Below are 20,668 nucleotides of genomic sequence, written 5' to 3'. Positions count from 1 at the left end.
GGTGGGGTTTTTTTGTTGTTTCTGTTTGTTTGTTTTGTTTGGCTGTTTTGGTTTTTTTAAATCTAGGGATGGGAAAATGATACATAAATAAGGCTTCCCATAGAGCAGCCCTCTTCTAGGGATGGACTAGGTATTGTCCTTCATCTTAAATGAAAGCCAGAGACACTAAGTAAATTAAAAACTTGTCTGGAAAATCTCTGAATTAGCTCATATGAGTAGGATCCAGAGTCTTCTTAGTCCTTCTAACTCTCAAAATTACTCTGTTGCATAGACTTTATTACTTGTCCTGGAATTGCTTGTTTAGTAGACAACAGTATTATCTTTAGATGCATTTTTATCTTAATATAGAATAAACCAAGTTCAAACTTTATCATGCCTGTAGTCCCTTTCAGAAAGAGGACAAACAAAGGTGGGAAACTGGGGAAAACCACTTGAAATGCTGGGAATAGCAAAATGAACAGGACAGAAGTATCTTGTTTAGTGTGTAGGCTTGAATAAATGGTAGCTGTGGGAGGAGGTGGGTGCCTGGGGGAGAAGTACTGTGAAGGAAGGAAGTGCAGCATAGAGAACTCTAGTAATGAGGTGTCTTGTGCGGTTGGTTTTTTCTTTTTTTCTTGTTTTTTCCCATGCATCAAACTTGCTGTTTAAGTGGCTCCAGTCAGGTTCTACTGAGTGACCCTACTCTTGTGACTGCAGTTGACACTGACCTCAGTTGTCAAGAGCAGCTGTAACAAAGTGTGTGTATCCTGTTCTGCTGGATTAAGACTGTGTGCCAAAAGGTGACCAGGCCTTCTGCGAAGCCTGAGCAACGTCAGATTACAGTGGCTAAAATGCAGGCAGTTAAGTAAACTAGTAGAGAGATGAAAGGACTGCCAAGATGATGAAGTGTTCCTTATGAAGATTGCAAAGTGGCTTTGACCAACACAAAAGAAAACTTGTTTCTTCTTTTTAAGGAACATTGGAATGTCTCCAAGCCAGCTAAACTTCCTTCTGAAGATGGCCGAAAAGAAGACCCTGTAAAACCAGCTAGCACTGTCAGTCAGGCTAAAGATGTGAAGACAACAAGCCTCTTTGAGGAAGAGGATGAGGAGGATTTATTTGCAATCACTAAAGAGAGGTGACAGTCCTGGGAGGGGAGTGGGGAGGCATTTATTCAGAATAGCCCAGCAGCCCTTTCAAAACCAGATGGACCCAGGCATATTGCAAGTGTTGGTTCCTGGTACTGTTGTTGAGGAGGAAGTGGGGGTGTGTGAGTAGGAAAGGGCAGGGCTGGGCTCTTTTGTGTCTGTGGTAAGTCATTCTCCTTGCCACCACTGAACTGGCCTTTCCATTTCTATGCCTGTAAAATAAAATCCTCTTTAACTTTTTTTATCTCCACTTCTGGAGAAAGCTTTGCAGACAAGAAAGAGGGGGGTAGAATTGTTGAGACAGTGAGAAAGCCGAGTGCTGTATCTGGGAACACTTGCTGCAAATGCTGGTCCTAAGTGATGCTTTTAAACAGATGCAGTGCATGGCCACTGAATCTTCTACTTTCTTCTTTCCTCTCTCTTGCTGCAGCCAAAGAAAGCCACAGAAGCCATCACTGTTATTTGAAGATGATGCTATTAATGGAGAATCATTCTTCAGCTCCCAATCAGCGCTACTTCCTTCAACTGCTAAGGCTGCAGTGGTAACTCCCCGTTCTTTTAAAACTAGCATGGAACACCTAGGCTTTTTACAGTCTGTCTTCATTGTTAGGTTCTGATATAAGTCTAACTCATTTTACACAATGGTAACTAGCAAATTGGGAATGGGAACAGGGAAGGCTGAACTCTTACATGTACACTCTTACTACTATTAGCCTAATAGAGACTTCAAAATTTTCTTGACCACGTACCCTAAATTTGTTTGGTTTATGCTAAAAGCCCTTCCTAAGGATGTTTAGAAAGCTCTCAACCATTAAATAACACTAAAAGGAACAAACAGCTTACTGCTGACTCAGTATCCAGGGTTCACCTTTTGTGTTACCTTACCCAAGCTAATTCAGATGTGTAAACAAGCTTCTTACTGGCCCTCTTTTTTGTGTGCTCATGCCATCCTCTGTCTTACAAGCTTAGCCCATGATGTACTGCCTGTCCGGTTGTGCTTTGGAATTGAGAGTAGGAGATGCAAGGGTTTAATTAAGCTGTATCTGTAGTGGGGATTCCTGTACATGTGCTTCCTGGCACGCTTCAATCAGATTCAAAACCCTATAATACTAGAAATTAAAAGTCAGAAACCAGAATGTCCCACGGGAGGAAATTAGGAAAAGTCAAGTATGTTGCCAGTGTCCTAGACCTCTGCAGTAGGCACACTGAGACTCTGCTATCCCACAGCAGCATATGCTTTTTATATATAACACCAATTCTGTGTCACCAACATTCTCCTAATTTTGCAGGAGAAAGTAAAACCAGCACAAGCACCACCTGCCTTTAGTGAAGAAGAAAAGGAGGAAAAGGAAGATCTTCCAAATAGAACACTGAAGTCTAACGTGATAGAAGATACGTTGTGGTGTTCAGAAGAGCCTGGAGAAGCTCCTGTGCCTCGAGGAACAGATGTTGCAGGGCAGCAAACAAAGGAAAAAGTGAGGGATTTCCTTATATTAATCTGAAGTTTGATAAAGATTCAGTTTAAAAAACGCCACAATCTAACAGTGCTGCTCTGGCACAGAAATATTTTTCTGGATTGGAGGAAAGGCTAACTCTGCCTCCATTTAGCAAAATCACTTGTCAGTCAAACAGCAAATTGATTAAATGGCATTTAAAAGTTGTTTCCTAACTGATGTCCTTGAGAGGGATTGAGGGTTTTGGGGGGAAGGAGGTAGGCAGAATCTGTTTCACTTTTCCCTCCAGAGTGGGTTGGGTAATCTTCATTTATATGAATAGAGCTTTCCCTTAAAACATAGCCTGTAATAATGTATAGACTTTTCTTCACTCCCAGTAACTTTATTTTACCATAATGTCTGATGATTTATAAAGTGGTAAGTGTTATTCTGGTAGCTAGGGCATTCAGGATTGTGAATTTCTGCTGGGCAATACTGTTACAGAACAGTATTGATATGTATTGTTGAGTGTATTATTGCAGAAGCTTCAGCAGAACTGATCTTGGGCACAGTCTTACTGAGTGATTGTTGAGGAATTATCAGCTGATGAATGTCCATTGTAGTTCTTATTCTTTGCACTTTTCCTGAGCACATGTAAGGTTCAGGTAATGCTGTTCACTCTAAAGTATCCCGAGTGGTATGAGCTAGGTAACTCAGTGCCAGTGGCAAAGCTGCTTAGTGCAGCCTTGTGGTGCACGTGCAGCCTGACATAGAGATGAGGAGAAAACTTTATGCAGGAAGCTGCTTATCAATAGTGCCACAGGGTAGGGTACAGGAGGAAATTTGTCTTCTTTTCAGAGGTGAAATGTGTGTTCTTTTCTTTATCAACTGTGTCTTGCTAACCTGCATATTGCTATTCTGTCTGCTTGGGAAAAATGAATTGAATACAGTTGCCTGGTTGGCAATGGACTCTGGCCACTGCTGGTATCTAACCCAAGAGAGCTTAGCAGGGGTTTTTGGGCAAACCCAAAATAAATAACAGACTGATGTTACTTTTTTCTTCTTTGGTGGAGCCTTTTGCAGTAATATCTTCAGAGCCAGCTGGCAGTTCAGATCTGTTTGCAACATCACCACCAGCTCTGGAGAAAGATGTGAAGAGCCAAGCTAAGAAAGTTTTAAGCTTGTTTGAGGAGGAAGAAGAGGAGAGACTGGAAGATGATGATGGCATAAAAAATGCACAGAAAGATGTTGGTGTGGTGAGTGTAAGGAAGTTCTTGAACACTGGGAAATGGTATTTCTATCTTTGCTACTCTAGGCAAGGTTTTGTTTTTACCTTTCCCTTTCTTCATGTCATGCAGGCTGATGTTTCTCAATTTCTAACCTTCCAGATTCTTGGGGAGAAATTATTCCTGCTCTTCCTTGTGATCCTGAATCCCTTTGCAAATTTTCCTGTCCCACTAACTTGAAAGCATTTTGCTACATGCCAATATGAAAAGAAATTCTGTACGGATGTTTTGGTGCAGCTACTTGATTTTTGCTTTACAGAACTGACTCTTCAGTTACTCCTCAAGGTCAAAGATACTAGGAAGTAGAAGGATGTGGAATTTTAAGCCTTGTGGTTTATCCCTTTATTTTTTTTTATATTGGTACAGTTTGCTTGCTGCATATATGCTTTCAGACTCAGATTCAGCAATAATTATCTTAATTCTGTGTTTACTTCTGTTTTTTATGTATGTGTGTTCATTTTTTAAAAAGCTTCCAGCTACCATATTACTACTGTCTGGCTTTTCTGATATAGTGTATACCATCAAGAGGTAGTCTTGGAATTTTCAGCAGCAATATCCTTGAATCCATGGCAATGTTCTTGTTTCTGCTTGATGCAAATGTACCAAATTTTTTTCTGTAAGTTTGAGGTAGTGTCAAAAGGTACATACTATATACTACAGTGTACCACAAGGTTTTGTCATCTTAGTGTGACCACGTAAAGTAAGCTGCCAATGCTAAAGGCTATGTACACTTTATTCAGAAGCCCTAGGAACTGAATGAAATAGATGACTGTGGGAGAAAAATCATTGTTTAGAGCAGCTTCTGAGTTAAAATGGATTGTTAGCTTGGGCCCTTGTTTACTACTTGTGAATGAATACTGCATTTGGTTTTTTGTGGGGAGCACACTGGGAGATAATTGAAAGAAGCCACATCTGTCCTATGAATTTGAAAGAGAGAAATTCATTCAAACCTTTCCTTCAAAGCTATCATCTGTCAGCATATAGTAGTCACAAAGTGATTAAGGTGCTGAAATGCAAAAATCAGAATGGTAATTTATGAACTTAACATTTTTGATAGGCAAGTCTAAAAGGTGCTACTACTTTTCTTGCTTATTTCAACTTAATATGTGGTTTGTGTGTGGATAATTCTAGATGTGCATTAGGTTTTCATGTATCTGGGCATAAACAGCAGTTCTAGTGCTCTAAAAATGTGACCTGGCTTTTGATACAAAATTAAAGCTGGTGCACAGAGAGGCTGAGAATGTAATAAAAAAAATACAGTAATAAAAATCATAAGAGAGGGTGTATGGATGAAAAATGGTGCACTGGAAATTAAACTTAGGCTGGGGTTCCTGGAGACTTGGATAGGAATGGGGAGAATCAGGCTTTATTCTTATCATGATGACTCTTGCTGCCTGGATTTTGTGTCTGGTGTCATGATACTGGACATCCAGTCATGCTCTGAAGAGGCATCCTTGCATTTGAGTTGTTTCAGAAGAGACAGATGGGTGATGAAACATAGGTATGGGCCTTCACCTGGACAATTGAGTGGGGCCTTGGCCTTTGAAAGCCAAACCTGGGTGCCTACAATGACCACAATCATAAAAAGGCATTGTTTTTGGTGTTCAAGAAGCTGATACTTGTTACTTTGCCAGGTAGTGGAGGGTTTATAGGTGATACATGTAACTTCAATCTTCCCCAGACCAGCAAATTTGAAAGTACAAGTTCTTTCCAAAGGCAGCATGTTCTGTTCTTCCTTGTGGGTGGTTTGTTTGCTTTCACAGGAGAAGAACAAGGAGTCTAGCAACAATAATAGCTTTAAAGGCCTTTTGTTAAAAAAAAAAAAATTATTCTATTTTTTTTTCTTCTTTGAAAAGGTAGCTTAGGAAGGTAACTAAGAGAGTCTCTTCCTTTCCCTAATATGTCCTGCATCCTTAGCTGAAATTTTTAAGGCATAAAAGTCTTACTTTTTTAATATAAATCTTACTGTACAGTCATAACATGCAGAAAACTTTTTTTTTTCCCCTTTGAAGGAAGCTTCACAGGTAAATAGTAGCAGCTGGATCTTAGATCAGCAGACATATATATTGTGGTGAATGTCTTATTAAATTGAACTGTAAATACAAATACTTACATTGTAAGTTTTGCAAATTTGGTCAAAATAAAACATAACCAGCAGTTAAAGTTATATTTTTGTTACCACTACAGAGCTGTAGTGTAGCCTTAGGGGAATTGTAACCTGCCTTATCATGAGGCAAATAACCTCCTTATAGAGGGAGTTTCTCACCATGTGGACCTTTCTCCTCTCCTTCCAGGCTTCTGAGAAAAGTAGTCGGCCCAAAAGCACTGGGGTCTTTCAAGACGAAGAGCTCCTCTTCAGTCACAAACTTCAGAAGGACAATGATCCAGATGTCGACCTCTTTGCCAGCCCCAAGAAGTCAATGGTGAGTTCAAAGCCCTCCTCTGAACCTGCTAGTTAAAAACAGTCTTTGAAGTGTTCAGCCTACTGGTATTCCTTGTTTGGGCATAGCTTAGAAGTCACTGATTTCCAGGGAGGGCCAAATGCTAATGTCAGATATATTCTGGCATCATGGGCTGAAGGAGATGTGCTTTGGATCTGTGATACATCTTATCTTTATCTTTTGTTTCTGTAGTCTGCAAACCGTATCCTGAAGCCACCACCTGGAGGAGGGCTTTTTGGGGATGATGATGATGAGGATGATCTCTTCAGTACTGCTAAAACAAACATTCCGGTACCTGTTTCTCTGCTGTAAATGGCTTATATAAAAGTGATTGGAAAGGGGTTTTCTCCATTTGTATACCCACAAGAAATTAAGTGACTTTTCAAACCTTTTTGAGACAACAGAAGTGGTCATTGTGACCCTGAAGACATAGGAAGCAAACAGACACATTGGGTCTCCCAAAATTGGGATGAGAGAATTGGATTCTATTTATTTTTGTGTACTGCTGGGACTGGCTTAGGTGTAAGAGGACGCACCTGAGCAGAAGTCAGAGTAGTAGAGTTTTTGTTTAATTGATTAACTTGAAAATATGACTTCTCTGTGCTTCATTCATGACTGATGAGCATTGCTCTATGAGTTGTGTAATTCAAGTTTCTGCAGCTTGGTTTGATCTGAGGTAATGATGCAGTATTCAAATCCTCATGGTGACCCAATCGCTTTCACAGGGCAAGTAGCTGCAGTAATGAACTACACTGTGTTACAGGTGATCTGAGGTCACAGTCCTAACATGCATTCTAAACTGCTATTCTTAAATGTAGGTAGCTTAATTAAATTGAAACTAACTTCTGCTTTAATCTATATTCATGTCTATAGCTGGAAGTTAGGCTAGAAAACTGTCAATAGTTCCTGGAAACAGTTTCTTTGAGGACTGTGGACAGGGTGGTCTTAAGTAATTAGTGCTTGGGAGCCTATATATGGAGCCTGGTTGCTTGAAAACATAAAAATAACACTGTTCCTTAGCAAGCTTTGTGCCTTTATTTTCCCTGCTGTTTTCTTGATGAGGCAATATGCATGCATTTGAAAGTTTATTGAAACTCTCATTATTAATTGTTAGCATAGACAGCAAAGGTTGAGGTAGACTAAAGGAATGGAGGAATGGAAGGCCTTTGCCTTGCAGAGCCAAAAGCCAATGCCTGTTGCAGTGAGTTGACCTTGCCTGGATACCAGATACCCACCAAAGCCCCCCTCTCACTCCCCTCTGCAGCTGGACAGGAGAGAGAAAATATAACAAAGTTATATGTCATATAAATGAGTTTAAGGACTGGGAGAGATCGCTCACCAAATACTGTCATGGGCAAAACAGACTTGAATTAGAGATATTAATTGAATTTATTTCTAACAAAATCAGAGCAGAATAATGAGAAGTAAAGTAAGACCTTAAAAACACCTTCCCCCCATCACTCTCTCCTTCCCAGCTCCACCTTCTCTCTCCAGTGGTGCAGGGAGATGGGAAAAGAGGGTTGCAGTCAGTTCATCACACCTTGTTTCACACCACTGCTCAGGGAGGGGGGTCCTTCCCACCAGGCACAGTTCTCCATGAACTCCCCCAACCTAAGTCCATCCCAGTTCTCCAGAAACTGCTGCAATGTGGGTCACTCTTCCATGAGGTGCAGCCCTTCAGGCACAGCCTGTGATAACATGGGCCCTCACAGGGTCAGAAGTCCTACCAGGAAATCTGCCCCAGTGGGAGCTCCTCTCCCACAGTTCTGCAGGTCCCTGCCAGGACCCAGGCCTCCCACGGGTTCACAGCCTTCTCTCAGGTATCCACCTACTCTAGCCTGGGTCTACTCCACAGGCTTTGTGTGAGTGAATCTCTGCACCCCCGTGGATCTCCATGGGCTACAGGGGCACAGCTGCCTCACCATGGTCTGTACCACAGGCTGCAGGGGAATCTCAGCTCCGGTGCTTGGAGTGTCTCGTCTCCCTCCTTCTCCACTGACCTTGGTGTCTGCAGGGCTGTTCCTCTCATGTGTTCTCACTCCACCCTTTTCTGGCTGCAATTACATCTGTGCAATAACTTTTCCTTTTTCTTTTTTTCTTCAATACGTTATAACAGAGGGGTTACTGCTGTTCCTGATTGGCTCTGCCTTGGCCAGTGGCGCATCCATCTTTGGTTGGCACTGCTAGACATGGAGAAAGCTTCTACCAGTTTCTCACAAAAGCCACCCCTGTAGCCCCACCTCCACCACCACTACCAAAACCTGGCCATGCAAACCAAATACAGCTGTGCACAGCAGAATCAAAATAGGTGGCTAGTTTTCTGTTCAGTTAAAAGCAAGATTTTAAAAATTTTTGCTTGTGTTCTTTTGGGGTTTTTTTTGTATCTGCACACCATGCTTTTTACAACATTGTATTGACTTGTGCCCATAATGCTTTCAGAAAATGGCTGAGAAGAAAACTCTTCAGACCAGTGTTGGCCCTTCCTCAGTGAGCAGTAACGTAGAAAATGCTTTAAGTGCTAAGCAAGATGAAATTCTGAAGGCAGCAACTACAGAGGCAAGTACTTAAATCTTGTGCCTTGAACAGCATCCAAAGAAAAAGATGTATCATCCTGTTTTAAGTAAGTGTCTTGGAAAGATGAAAACTAATGCCTGGATTCACTGGCTATCAGGTGGCAATGCGTGGCCAAACTTCTCTGCTTATAAGCAGGTGCACAATTACTAGCAAGCTTAAATGTTATTGATGCAGTGTTTTATTCATTGTACGCACACTTAAAAAAGTGAAGTGGCAATGAAGAGCTACATCTTAGGTCCAATTGGACTGAAAATGAGTTGTTTCTTCTTCTCTGAAGTGCCAATCTGTTGAGGTGAATGTGATCTTTTAAAGTAGCCTTTCTCAGAAAGGAGATCAGGGCATGCAGCACAACTCTGCATCAGTTGAGACTCTTATCTTGGGAGACTTTATGGTGAGCAAACAAGGCTCCTGTCCTTAATCTTGTAGAATCAAGGGTCTCTGGGAGAGGTGATCTGGATCTGAGTTCTGGCCTGTGCCTCACCAGAACTGCTTGATGGATTTTCATGTGTAGATTAGCTTTTTCTTGTAGGAAGTGGGAGTTGTTTTTTCTCCCCTGAGATGACGAGCACAGAGCAAGTCTGTAGGGCTAGTAATTAGCATGTCTTCCTTTATTGTAAAGTGTTCCTTGAAGCGTAGAACCAGCCTCATCTTCCTAGTTTTTGTAGCTACTGACAGCCTGGTATAGGAATGATTTCAGCCTGTCTGAGGTTCAGCTGAACAACACATGCAATTAAGTGGAGAACAATCTCCTCAGATTCTAGGATTCCTCTGTCATGCTATCAAGCCCTTCAAACTAGTGTCCCAACCCTTGCAAACCTTCAGTTACTTCAACCTAGCTGAAGGAACTCTGACTGCCCAGTCATACCAACAGCAGTATTACGTAGCTTACAGAACCATGCAGACTACAAACTTCTGGAGAGCAAGCCCTGGGAAGAGCACCTTAGCTCATCTGATCCATTCCTTGAGTCCTAGAATTGACCCAAACCTTCAGCCCAAACAGCTGCTCTTGCTCTTGTAGCCTAGTCCTCTTTCTAGCACTACTGGCCTGCTTTTTTTAGAGGAGCACTCACTTCTCTGAAGCTGTTTTCCTTGAAGTCTGAGTGGAACAATTTTGAAGCACTCTTGACTTCCATGTGGGCTTCATTGAAGTCTGTACCCCTGTTACAGCCAGTCACAAAGAGAAAATTTAGTTAGATCATTGCCTGGCAGTATGGCTTCAGAGGATTTTATGGGACAGAATAAGCAAGGAGAGAGAAGGTAGCGGTCCTGGTTTGATTTGACTAGTGGCAGTGACCTGGACAAGATGGATGTCCTTCAGGTACCATGGCAAAGTATAATATTGGGTAGATGGAAGGGAGAATGAAATGTGATAATGATGGTGCCATGGCATGTGGGAAACTGAAACTGAAAACTGATTGACTATAGCTCTAGGGTAGAAAGTGATGATAACAAAGTATCTTCAAAAGAAATTGGCAAGCAATTAGCTGCTTTCTAAAGATGTATTAAAATGAAAACTATGGTCTGGTTGATAACAACTTGTCAACTTGTTTAATCCAATGTAATTTTGTGCAGAAATCTACAGGTCCTGTTCCCATTAAAACCAAAGAGCCTTCATCTCGGATTGGAAAGCTACAAATAATTAACTTTACTGGCACTTTAACTTTCAAAAAAAAAAAAAGAAAATCTTCCTTGCCTCACTGATGACTTTCCCTGAAACAAAATCTTATTGCTTCCTTACCTTAATCCTGCAATTTTTTTTTTTTTTCAGATGGCATATTTTGGATTGCTTTTTCTGCATTGCATGTTTAGTATTATTTCCTCCTTCTGTTTCAGTCCTGACTCTAAGCAGCACTATTTACTCATATTTGGGGGGCAGAGGGTGGGCTCCTCTTTGAACTACTATTGTTCTTAGCACTATTAAGTATGTTTAGAGACTCTTAGGGGGGACTATCATTATGTCCCTTTTCTGACACAAAATGACTAATGACTGTCTATATAACAGTACCATTCAAAGTCAGAGCCATTGTGTCCTCAGAAAGAATATTGAGCTCCATAGGTGTTTCGTCTGGCATAACCTGACCAAGCTGTTCCTGAAGCTCTTATACAGAATAATAGTGTTGACTACTCCACAGTTTTAGTGAGACAGAGCATTTGGGAGACAAAGAAGTTCTTAGGTCTGAGAAAAGCCAGGCGCTTTAGAAGTAGAACTTGAATACCCAGATATACTAGTTCTTGCTGCTTCTCTGGAGCCATGCTTGCTCTGGAGCAGTAGTAATGTGATCTCTTTTTATGAATGTTTTTGTTGTCTCTGTTTTGTAGGTTAACTTAGCTATTAACCCTTCAGCCTTACTACCTGGTGCAATGCCGAAGGTCTCCACTGTCAAGTCCCCCTTACCAGTGCTGGACACTCCATTACATGAGCCCAAGGATGTACAGAGCAGCGAAGCCTTCTCTGCTGCAGGAAGCAACGAAGAACTCGGTGTAAGCTTTGATCAGCCCATGCAAGCAGACACCTTGCACAGCGCCAATAAGGTAACCTTGGCATTTAGGACGAGAGGAAGGGGGATTAAAAACACAGTCTGTCCTCGTGCAGGAATTTGTTTTGGTGTGCTAAGTGTGGTTTATCTGAACCTAAATGAGAGTGTGAAAATCTAATCCCCTCTCACTTCTGTGCATCACTGAAGAGAAAGTTTAGCTTAGCACCTATACTTAGCTCTGTAAGGGGCTTATGCATATACCTGGTGCCTTTTTAAAGTACATGTGTACCTTTTCCAAATACTGGATTTCCCTGCTGATTGAAGGTATGTTAGTGCATAATATCTTGTCCTATCCCAGGAGACACCAACCTAAAAAAATATTAAAAAGACATCTTGCTAGGCTAACTATAAAATAGGCTACAGGCAGCTGCTTTGACAAGCTATCCAGAACACATCACTGCTGTAGGTTGATCTTTACCTCCTCTGTGGATAAAAAGTCTCAATTCTTTTTCAAATAAAACTTTTGTTTTCACACAAAGCAAAACAAAAAGAAGTGTTACAGCTTTTGACACGGCAGATCTCTGCCTCCTGACTCACTTGTTTCTCCCTCTCACTTTTTACTTCGTGGACTGCAGAAGGTATATTCTAATTAAAGACTTAGTGGTTCTTTAAAAAATGAAAGTGTCAACCATGTAGTTAAGATTTTATCTAAGGTGCTTATGGTTTTATAAGTCGGTGGGGTTTCCTGAGAGCAGCAATTTGAGTAAGATAACTTAAAATCTTAACTTTGATTCTTTTTTCCATTAACGCTGATGAGGCTGTTCATTACTAGATGAGCAGCAGAGGTGACTTGGGAAGATGCAGCAGCTGTCACCACAATGGCTGACATGACTTAGTGACAAAGGGGTTTGAAGCTTGTTCATCAGCCTGGTGTATTACCATGTAGGCATGGTTGTTTCCAACAGCAGCGTGTTCCAACAGACAAAGCTCTCTGTTGTGATACTTTTAAAGAGATAGGCTTGCAAAGGATAGAGTGCCTGTAGCTGCATATTTTTAACCTCATATGTTCATTTTAGTGTAGTGATGATGCATGTTTCTTTACAGAAGTAATCTGAGAAGAAGCATCTTGGTAACTATATGGTGAATGCTTTTTGTGGCTCAGGTTAGATGTTGTAATTTTGGCATATCATTGCTTCTTCAGCCTTTCAAGTTTGAGTGTAAATATATCCAGTTAAATGCACTTTTTTCCAAAGGCTGGGACAAAGTAACCTGCCCAGCATTCTGCCTGCCCTTTCAAAGAACAGCGCATGGAGCAATTAACAAAAGGGAAGAAGAGGTTGTAGTGATCCATTTCCTACCCATGTAAATACTCCTGTCCATGTGGGATAGGGGAGAGGCTATAATGGAGACTTGCAGGGGGCTTCCTTAAAAGCAGCAATTAACTGCAATAGGCTATGCATAAAATGAAGTTGCATGGAAAATATAATTAGTCATGGCTTGAACTGCAGTATAAAAGCCCCTAGATTAGCAAGGAAATAGGCTGACTAAGGTATTACCTAAAGCCAAGGGGCTAGAGTGGCTTGCTGACCTGTTGTGACTCTACTTGCTAGTGCTGTTGCTTTTGTACACCAGTTCCACTGCTGTGGAATGACTAAGGGCAGAAAATCAAAAGTCTTGGGTTATATTTCTGAACTTTTCTCCAAACTGCTCCAAGCTTGAATGTCCCGTGGGGCTTTTTCCATATGTATGATCCTGCTTTGGTTTTCCTCCTTCCTTGCAGACCAGGATCAAGGTTCCACGAAAGCGCAGACCCCCTAGCAGAATGGCGCGCCGTCTGGCTGCCCTACAGGCTGAAGGGAGCAAGGAGGTGGACACTACTGAAGAGGCACAATTCTCTCTACCAAAACAGACGTCAGCAGTAGTGAACATAAAGGAGCCTCTTGCTACTGAAGCAGAGTCCAAGGAAAATGGCTTTCTCTCTAGCTTGTCACTACCAACTCACAGCAGTGTTTTGTCTGCTGGGACAAACAAACTCCTTCCTCCAGAATCCACAGAAAATAGGGATGATCTGTTTGAATCTGAAGACCTTTTTGCAAGCAGCTCAACATCCAGACCAGCTGCACAATCAAAGTTGAAGGAAGGAATGCCAGACAATGTGGCTAACAAACCCATCAAGGGCAGGGAGAAAAAGCCTGATCTGGGTGATCAGGACAGCAGTGATCTCTTCCAGCCTGTACAACAAAAATCTTCAACAAAAAGCAACCCTATGCCTTTTTTGGAGGAAGAGGAAGATTCTCTCTTCACCTCTCAGAAAACTGGAAAAAAGGAGTTAAAATCTGCTGTCCACCAAGCAGTTGACCCGACTGCCCAAGATATCTTTGAGGTAATGTCTGAGCCTGCCACGTTGATTTTTTTCTTCCACATGGCCATATGCAGATCCCTCTAACTTGGGTTTAATAGAGGCTGCTGAATAGGATGAGGTGTTCAGGATAGGGAATGAAGTAAACTCTCAATCCTGCTCCACTGCTGGGAAATGGAAACCCTTTCTTTGGTTGTTCAGCCCCTAATTAGCAGCAGTGGTTTAAAAGGTGGAGCCTTAACACAGAGCAGGCATGCACTGAATGTGCTGTGACAACATATCTTTTTCAGAATAATAAGGTATTTGGTTCTTGTCTGTTAACTGTCTGTTCAATTCCCAGCAGCTAAATAATACTTTCAAAAAGGAATAAAATTGGTGGGCTGGGCACTTGATACAGGCCTCTGTGTGCTGTACTTGACCTGTGTACAATCCACTACTAAGACACTTCTGCCAAGTCCCCCATGAGGAAAAGGGTCTCGAACTTCTTGCCAGTTAGGTTGGCAAAGAGCTCTCAGATCATTGAGTTCAACCATTGACTGATAAGCTCAAGAAGCCCAAGTCTTCTAAACATCTCAGATGCTGTGTATGGATCATTTGACTATTTTTTTGTAATGTGTTGTGGATTGATGAGATCCTTCTGTTTTTCTCCAAGGATGATATATTTGCTACTGAGGCAATTAAGCCAATGACCAAAGTTAAAGAGAAGATGCCAGAGACTAACCTGTTTGATGATAACATTGATATTTTTGCGGATCTAACTGTAAAACCAAAAGAAAAGAAGCCCAAGAAGAAGGTGGAACAAAAATCCATATTTGATGATGATATGGGTAAGTGTATGTATAAGTAAAAATCTTGCTACCAGTCTTGTAATGTTGTCCTGAATTGCATTCATCTAAGATGTTTTAGAATGCTCTGCTTTCTTTTACTTTTCAGCTGCTCTGAAATCTTTGGTCATCTTTGGATTTTAACCTTGGATGAGAACTTTCTAGATTTGTAGAACTAGCATGGCATTTAAGTAGTTCAGGAGAGTGTATAAAGTTGTTCTGAGAAAAAGTTTAATTCCTGTAGGGAATTACTCTGGACAAGTTTCTAAGAGACTCATCTCACATTGTTATGGCTCTGAGACAGATTCCATATTTAATTTGCACAGCTTTTTGTATTGTACTTTTAGATGAGTCACTGATATGAACAAATTAGCATCTCTGCCCATCCCACCTTCACTACTGTGTTAACTACCTTGGAGCCCATAAGCTTTTGTTTACATTCATGTACCCAGGACAATTTACAGATATTGCACCTGAAAGCAAAGGTTTGCCATATATAATTTGTTGAAAAAACAGCAAGTAGTAATGTGAAATGATGCAGAGCATGCTCCTTTCTTCTCCATCAGTGGAAATACTGAAAGTAATGTGATTCTCAGCTGTGCCTGTTCTCAGGCTCTTCATGTTCATAGCTCTTCTTTGAGATTGTGTGTATTTCTTTTCTTCTCTAGCTTTGGTTCTTGTCAAGTCTTCATTCCCTCTAACTTACTCAAATTGAACCTGACTTACTGCTGTTCTACTTGGACTGCTGCTAAGCATTCTAGCCTGATGGCCGAAGTCTGTAAATGTTCTAGAAATCTTGCTGGAGAATGAGCACCTTGAGGTTTCAAAATCTTCTCGATTGATGTAAAAAATAAGACTTAAAGGTTTTTTTAGGAAGGTATTTGAAATACATATTGGATGATCTTAAAAAAAATCTTATTTTAATAATTTATGTTTTTTCATCTATAGTAAATGAAAGAATTTGCCAAGCAGTTAACCCTTCCAAATATTCATCACAAAAATCTGGACTGAATGTTGAAAAAACAGTTGTAGAGTGCTACTTGAAAATAAGCCGCAACAGAATCTGTTGTTTACATTTCCACTTTTGAATGTTGACTGGTGCTAAAGCTTTGTGTTTGATGTCACATCTGATCTTGATTCCTGTTGCATCTAAAGCACCTGCATCTGATGGTCTTCATCTTTCTCTAGAGTGGTGACTGTTCAGTGGTACAGCCATAGGTATGCAGCTTCTTAGAGTTCATGGAGCTCCAGAACACCAACAGGAGTGCAGGAAGATGCCTGAACATGAGGATGTTCAGCTGGCAGTAGAATTGTGGAACTGGCACTTGCCTACCTTTCACATTAAGGGTTGGCTTAAGTGATCGTGGTAGCACTTTTACAGAGCATTATATTGTTGTCTTAGGAGAACCTTTGTGCTGCAAATGAAACAATAAATTTCAGCTGCAGTTGGAGGGGTGTGAAGGCTGCAGGCTGTTTTGTTTTGTCCTGCCACACCTTCCAGTCACTAGAGTCCTCAGTCACCTCTGCCTATCTTCAAAATGGTGACTGAGCTTTCTGGTACTGTGACAAATACTGTTTTCCCTGGGCAAAATATTTCTATTATTTAAGCCTCTTTATAAAAAATGGAAATGAGACCTCTACTGCTTATAGCACTCACTGTACTTCCCCTCTGCTGTAAAACTAATCCATGTGATAGCTTCTTGCTTTGGAGTGATGCCAGTAGGGGATTACTCTGTTTTGCTGCCTTTCTAAACAGCTCTTGTGCTGAAATGTGGTCCTGGATTATTCCTGTGTAATCCCTATGATCAGCACAGTAGCAGACACATGCTGAATTTGAAGCAGTGAGAAGAGACAGGGAAACACATTGTGACAGACCACATTGTGCTTGGTCTCTGCTAGGTTAGGCTACATGCTGAAGATTGAAATACTAGTTTTTATACTCTGGACTAGTAATTCACAGAATATTCTGAGCTGGAAGGGACCCATAAGGATCATCAAGCCCAACTCTTACATGAATGGCCCTTATGGGGATCAAACCCACAGCCTTGGTGTTATTAGCACCATGCTGTGACCAGCTAGTCTCAGTTGCTATATTAACCTCTATGTAACACCTGTGTTTTCCTAATAGGGATTCAAGACCAGTTATGTTCTACTTACACTGGCCTGGTGAATCACTGGTGATCCTCATATCTAAGTCTTGTAATTTTTTTGTTTTTTACTCCAACTGCATAGTCTGAGTATCCTAAATTTCTTAGTTTACAGTAAGAGATACACTGTTGTGTATGCTTAGAAAACCTCATGAAAACCCTGCAGCATATGTATGGTAGCAGCTTCATCTCTTTCCATGAGCACAGTCCTAAACATAAGCAGTTCTAGTTAGAGCAGGAACTGCAGGACTGTGAGCTCTGCAGCTGACACAGGATATTTGTGTTGGATGATTTAATTTCTATGTATTGGTGTCCTCGGCCTTAATGGCCGTGTGATATTTTTCCACTTTGTGGTCCTAGTTATTCACATCAGAAATGCTCGTATTGAGGAAGGTGGTGGGAAACTTTGATTCAAGACTGTAGACTAGACTTTTTGAATATTCATCAGGATGGTGGTTATAGCTGTCTGCTCTTTGCATCTTAGCCATAGTCTGTTTTTATGTGGTTTATATTATGTTCTTATTGTGCTGTAGATTAGACTCATTAACCGGTTAGTGGATATCACCACAGTAGTCACTAGCAACTACCATCTTTTCCTCTTCTGATTTTTTTTTAGCAACAATCTCACAGCTCTTGGATCTCTCAGGTTCCTCAGACACGAATGTTCTAGATAAAAGGGATGTTATCTGGCACTTGCCTGATAGAATTTATTGTGGAGCTTTAATTTATTAGTACTTTTCAAATGCTTATGAGAGCCTGAACTTGTTATAAAATACAAGTATTATGCTGTCTCCTGAGAAGAAAAAAAAAAAAAAATCTTAATCTGATTTACAGCTAACAGCTCCCACGTATGTCCTTACAAATGCATCCAGAATTGCAAGTAGCAGGAAAGCATTTGTTTATCACAGAATGTCCTTGGCAGTCACTGCTGTGTGATGGAGTCTCTCATGTACAATGTTGCTTCTGTTCAGTAGTCACTTCTCATTAAAATATTTTTTTTGTTACCCTCTTTAGATGATATCTTCTCTAGCAGCCAAGTCAAGATACCCACTCCCAAAGCCAGATCTCCCCAAGCAGCCTCAGAAGCAAAATCTGAAAGCAAGACCCTGAGCACATTTGATGACCCGCTGAATGCCTTTGGAGGCCAGTAGCCAAGGGGATGTGTTGCAGAGAAGCAGCCTTCCTTAGCCCTGTCCAGTACTAATACTCTGGATTCTCTAATTCAGTAGAGCTGGAATGAGATGGACATGGATATTTAAATGAGATTACCCATCTAAAATGGTTAGTATTCTCTTGTGCTAATCTAATTCTGCTAAATTATATATTTTTTAAAAAATACAGTAACCTCCTGCTATCATGTTTCAATGGTGCCGAGATGAATATAGCCTGTGCAATACCTGCAATGAAGTAATCTATTATAAAAAGTATAGTTTGTTTTATTGAACAGATATATAGATAAAATAATTGATAAATAGTAAATGGAGTCTGTTAAACTTGATCTGTCTGCATGTCTTACTTTTCTCTTTACCTGTTGCTTAGACTGTCTGCATCATGACTTGAAAGCAACCAAAACTACTACCCTGCCTTGTATGGGTCAGCTGCCACCTACTGAGCTAATGGGAGGGTAAGGCTGGGTTTAGTATCAGGTACAGCTTCTCTTATGGAATGAAGCAGTTAGGAAATCTCAGAGCAGGACTTGACACCAGCTAGAATGAGCTATTTCATATAGGCAGGTAATGCGGGCTATAAAATTAACAACAGTTAATACTTCTCTGCCAGGAAGAGTGTTACAAATGAGCACCAAGTGCTCCATGAAGACAACAGAAACCTAACAGTGTCTCCTGTTCAAGTTGTAGGCCATTAAATGAGATTTTTCACCTGCATGGAGTTGCCAGAGTTTTGCAAATAACACTTTTCACAAAACCCATCTGTACAGAGCACACTTGGTCACTTGCAGGCTAACAAGCCTACATCCATACTTTATGCAGAGACTCTTTTGTGCTTAAAGCTTGCTGTCTGCTTTCCCTTCTCATTCATAAGAGAGTGTAAGCTGTATACAGGAGGTTGCTGCTCTGGAATCCCTCTGTCAGATGTATTTGGTTTAACTTTGCTTCCTGTATTTTCTAGATTCCCTTCTGGAACAGATGCCATTAACCATACTTTATACCCAGTGGTAGATGCTTGCTCTCCTGCATGCATACAACCAGAGCAAATGCATAAATGCAGGAGGATCAAATGTTTCTTTTATTGTACAAGTGACTGCCTGCAATGCTGACTAGATTCACTGCCTTTATGATAGTGATGTACTACTTTATCTCGGACTCTTAAGACTGTTCTGATGTGAATTTAAAGCATGTGCTCACAGGACTTGTTTGAGATCAATTCCCACTTGCACTGAAGTCCTCATTCTGAGATACCTGCTTCAGTGTCTTGTTTGTCAAGTTGCATCAGGCACAGTAAATACTACAGCTGAAACATCTAGCACTAATGAGGGTAAAGCAGAAGGAAAGGTTGGAAGGGATAAAGGAGAAATATGATGTATTGATTTGCACCATAGGTGGGCCTGGCAATGATTCATGTTAAGTGGGGGGGGTAAACTGGGAGTAGAAGCTTGAAAAAGAGTGCGGGGGCTATTTGCAAATGGGTGTCTACAGTGAAAGCACTTGAACTTTATTTATAGGCATTACGTCTGCTGCATATGCCTCATACATTATTTGGACTGCTTCTTTACTCCTTTCTTCTGTGCTTAGAAGGGCTTCAAAGATATGATGGAGGAAAGAGGAAAAAGATGGTGAATTCTTCTGTTTCTTCTCTGCATCTTTCTTCTTGGCCCTTCACATTAATAACTTCTATTAGCATTGCAAAGAGGGCTGTTCACAAGCTAATAACCCTGAGGGCCAAAAGCTCTTGAAGTAGAAGAAAAAAAGCCTCCTGCCTTAGTGTTTCTTAAACTTTCATGTGAAAGCTCAGCAGAGAAAAGCTCTTCATAGAAACTTGCACTATGATGTAGATCAGAACCTTTCCTCCCACCTAGTCTTTCTAAACTGGCATAGGGAGTCTCTGCCTTTCCCTGTGTCTCCACATACAAAATGCATGTTCCTCAATTTTAACAAGACAGAGCCTGGTCCAGGCACTTCACTTCTGGGAGGGCTTGGTGTGAGTGGTGGCTTTTTAGACTGAGTTCTGGCTATAGTTTGGTTTTGGGTTGTGTTGGTTTTTTGGGGTTTTTTTTTGCAAATTCGATAAACCACGACTGCGTATTTCTGGGAAGGGCAGAGCTGAAGGCCCAATATTACAGCATCCAGAAGCTCTGACAGGTTCCCATACCTGCTACGTGCTTCTGAAAAGCCACAGTTTTAACTGGGCCTGAAACCTAACAGCAAGTCAAGGTAGGTCTTGCGTATTTTAAAACCTAAATGGAAAGTAAAGTGGTTAATGTAATTAGCACCTGCTAATAGGATAAGCTTGTTTTCTCTAGCCTGTGATCATCCAAGGGACCCGCTGCTTCTGGAGCCTGCCCTGGCCAGCTCAGGCTGAAACAGGAGCACAGTCGAGCGCTGACCTTCAGTGAAGGTGCCCGAGAGCAGTGCCTGGCCCCTGCTAGGGCCGGGAATGTTCTTGTCCTGGCTGGGAACAGCGGGGCGGCTGCACGCGCTAGGAGTCGGCCCGCCCCTGCCTCCCGGGCCCAGCGCTGCGCTCGGACACACCGGCAATGCCTGGGAGCCTGGCGGGCTGAGCGCAAAGTGTCCCTGCTGACTCTGCAGGCTGGCCCTCAGCAAAGGCCGGCGGTGGTAGGGCCGAGGCGAGCCGCCGGAGCCACCTTAGCCTTAATCTGCCCCGGCCGCCTCCCCGCACTCCGTGTCCCAGGAGGCAGCGCGGCCGCCGCCGCTGTCACGTGTCCACCGGTAGCGCTGGGGGCGTTGCAGACTCACAGAGCGGTTTGGGGCGGAAGGCACCAATGAAAGCCCATCCCGTTCCCCACCCCGGCCCTGAGCAGGCA

At 41.7% G+C, this 20,668-nt stretch overlaps 1 protein-coding gene across 5 annotated transcripts in view; it reads left to right on the top strand.

Moving 5' to 3' along the window:
* The window catches only part of WASHC2C (WASH complex subunit 2C), a 37,131-nt gene extending 18,965 nt beyond the window's left edge, over nt 1–18,166 (top strand). For 4 of the 5 annotated variants that reach the window (XM_069019547.1, XM_069019548.1, XM_069019545.1 and 1 more), the window contains 12 exons: nt 954–1,117; nt 1,558–1,669; nt 2,417–2,602; nt 3,634–3,816; nt 6,141–6,269; nt 6,480–6,578; nt 8,727–8,843; nt 10,434–10,496; nt 11,181–11,393; nt 13,119–13,721; nt 14,350–14,524; nt 17,683–18,166. In XM_069019547.1, the coding sequence (XP_068875648.1) occupies nt 954–1,117; nt 1,558–1,669; nt 2,417–2,602; nt 3,634–3,816; nt 6,141–6,269; nt 6,480–6,578; nt 8,727–8,843; nt 10,434–10,496; nt 11,181–11,393; nt 13,119–13,721; nt 14,350–14,524; nt 17,683–17,819 (2,181 nt within the window). In that variant the 3' untranslated portion in view covers nt 17,820–18,166. The remainder of the gene's footprint in view (nt 1–953; nt 1,118–1,557; nt 1,670–2,416; nt 2,603–3,633; nt 3,817–6,140; nt 6,270–6,479; nt 6,579–8,726; nt 8,844–10,433; nt 10,497–11,180; nt 11,394–13,118; nt 13,722–14,349; nt 14,525–17,682) is intronic. The other variant, XM_069019549.1, reaches the window with a different exon arrangement.
* The last annotated feature ends 2,502 nt before the right edge of the window (nt 18,167–20,668 follow it).

The sequence above is a fragment of the Aphelocoma coerulescens genome, chromosome 6, assembly GCF_041296385.1.
Source record: "Aphelocoma coerulescens isolate FSJ_1873_10779 chromosome 6, UR_Acoe_1.0, whole genome shotgun sequence".
NCBI classification, from domain to species: Eukaryota; Metazoa; Chordata; class Aves; order Passeriformes; family Corvidae; genus Aphelocoma; species Aphelocoma coerulescens.
This window is presented reverse-complemented; position numbering and strand designations above follow the sequence as displayed.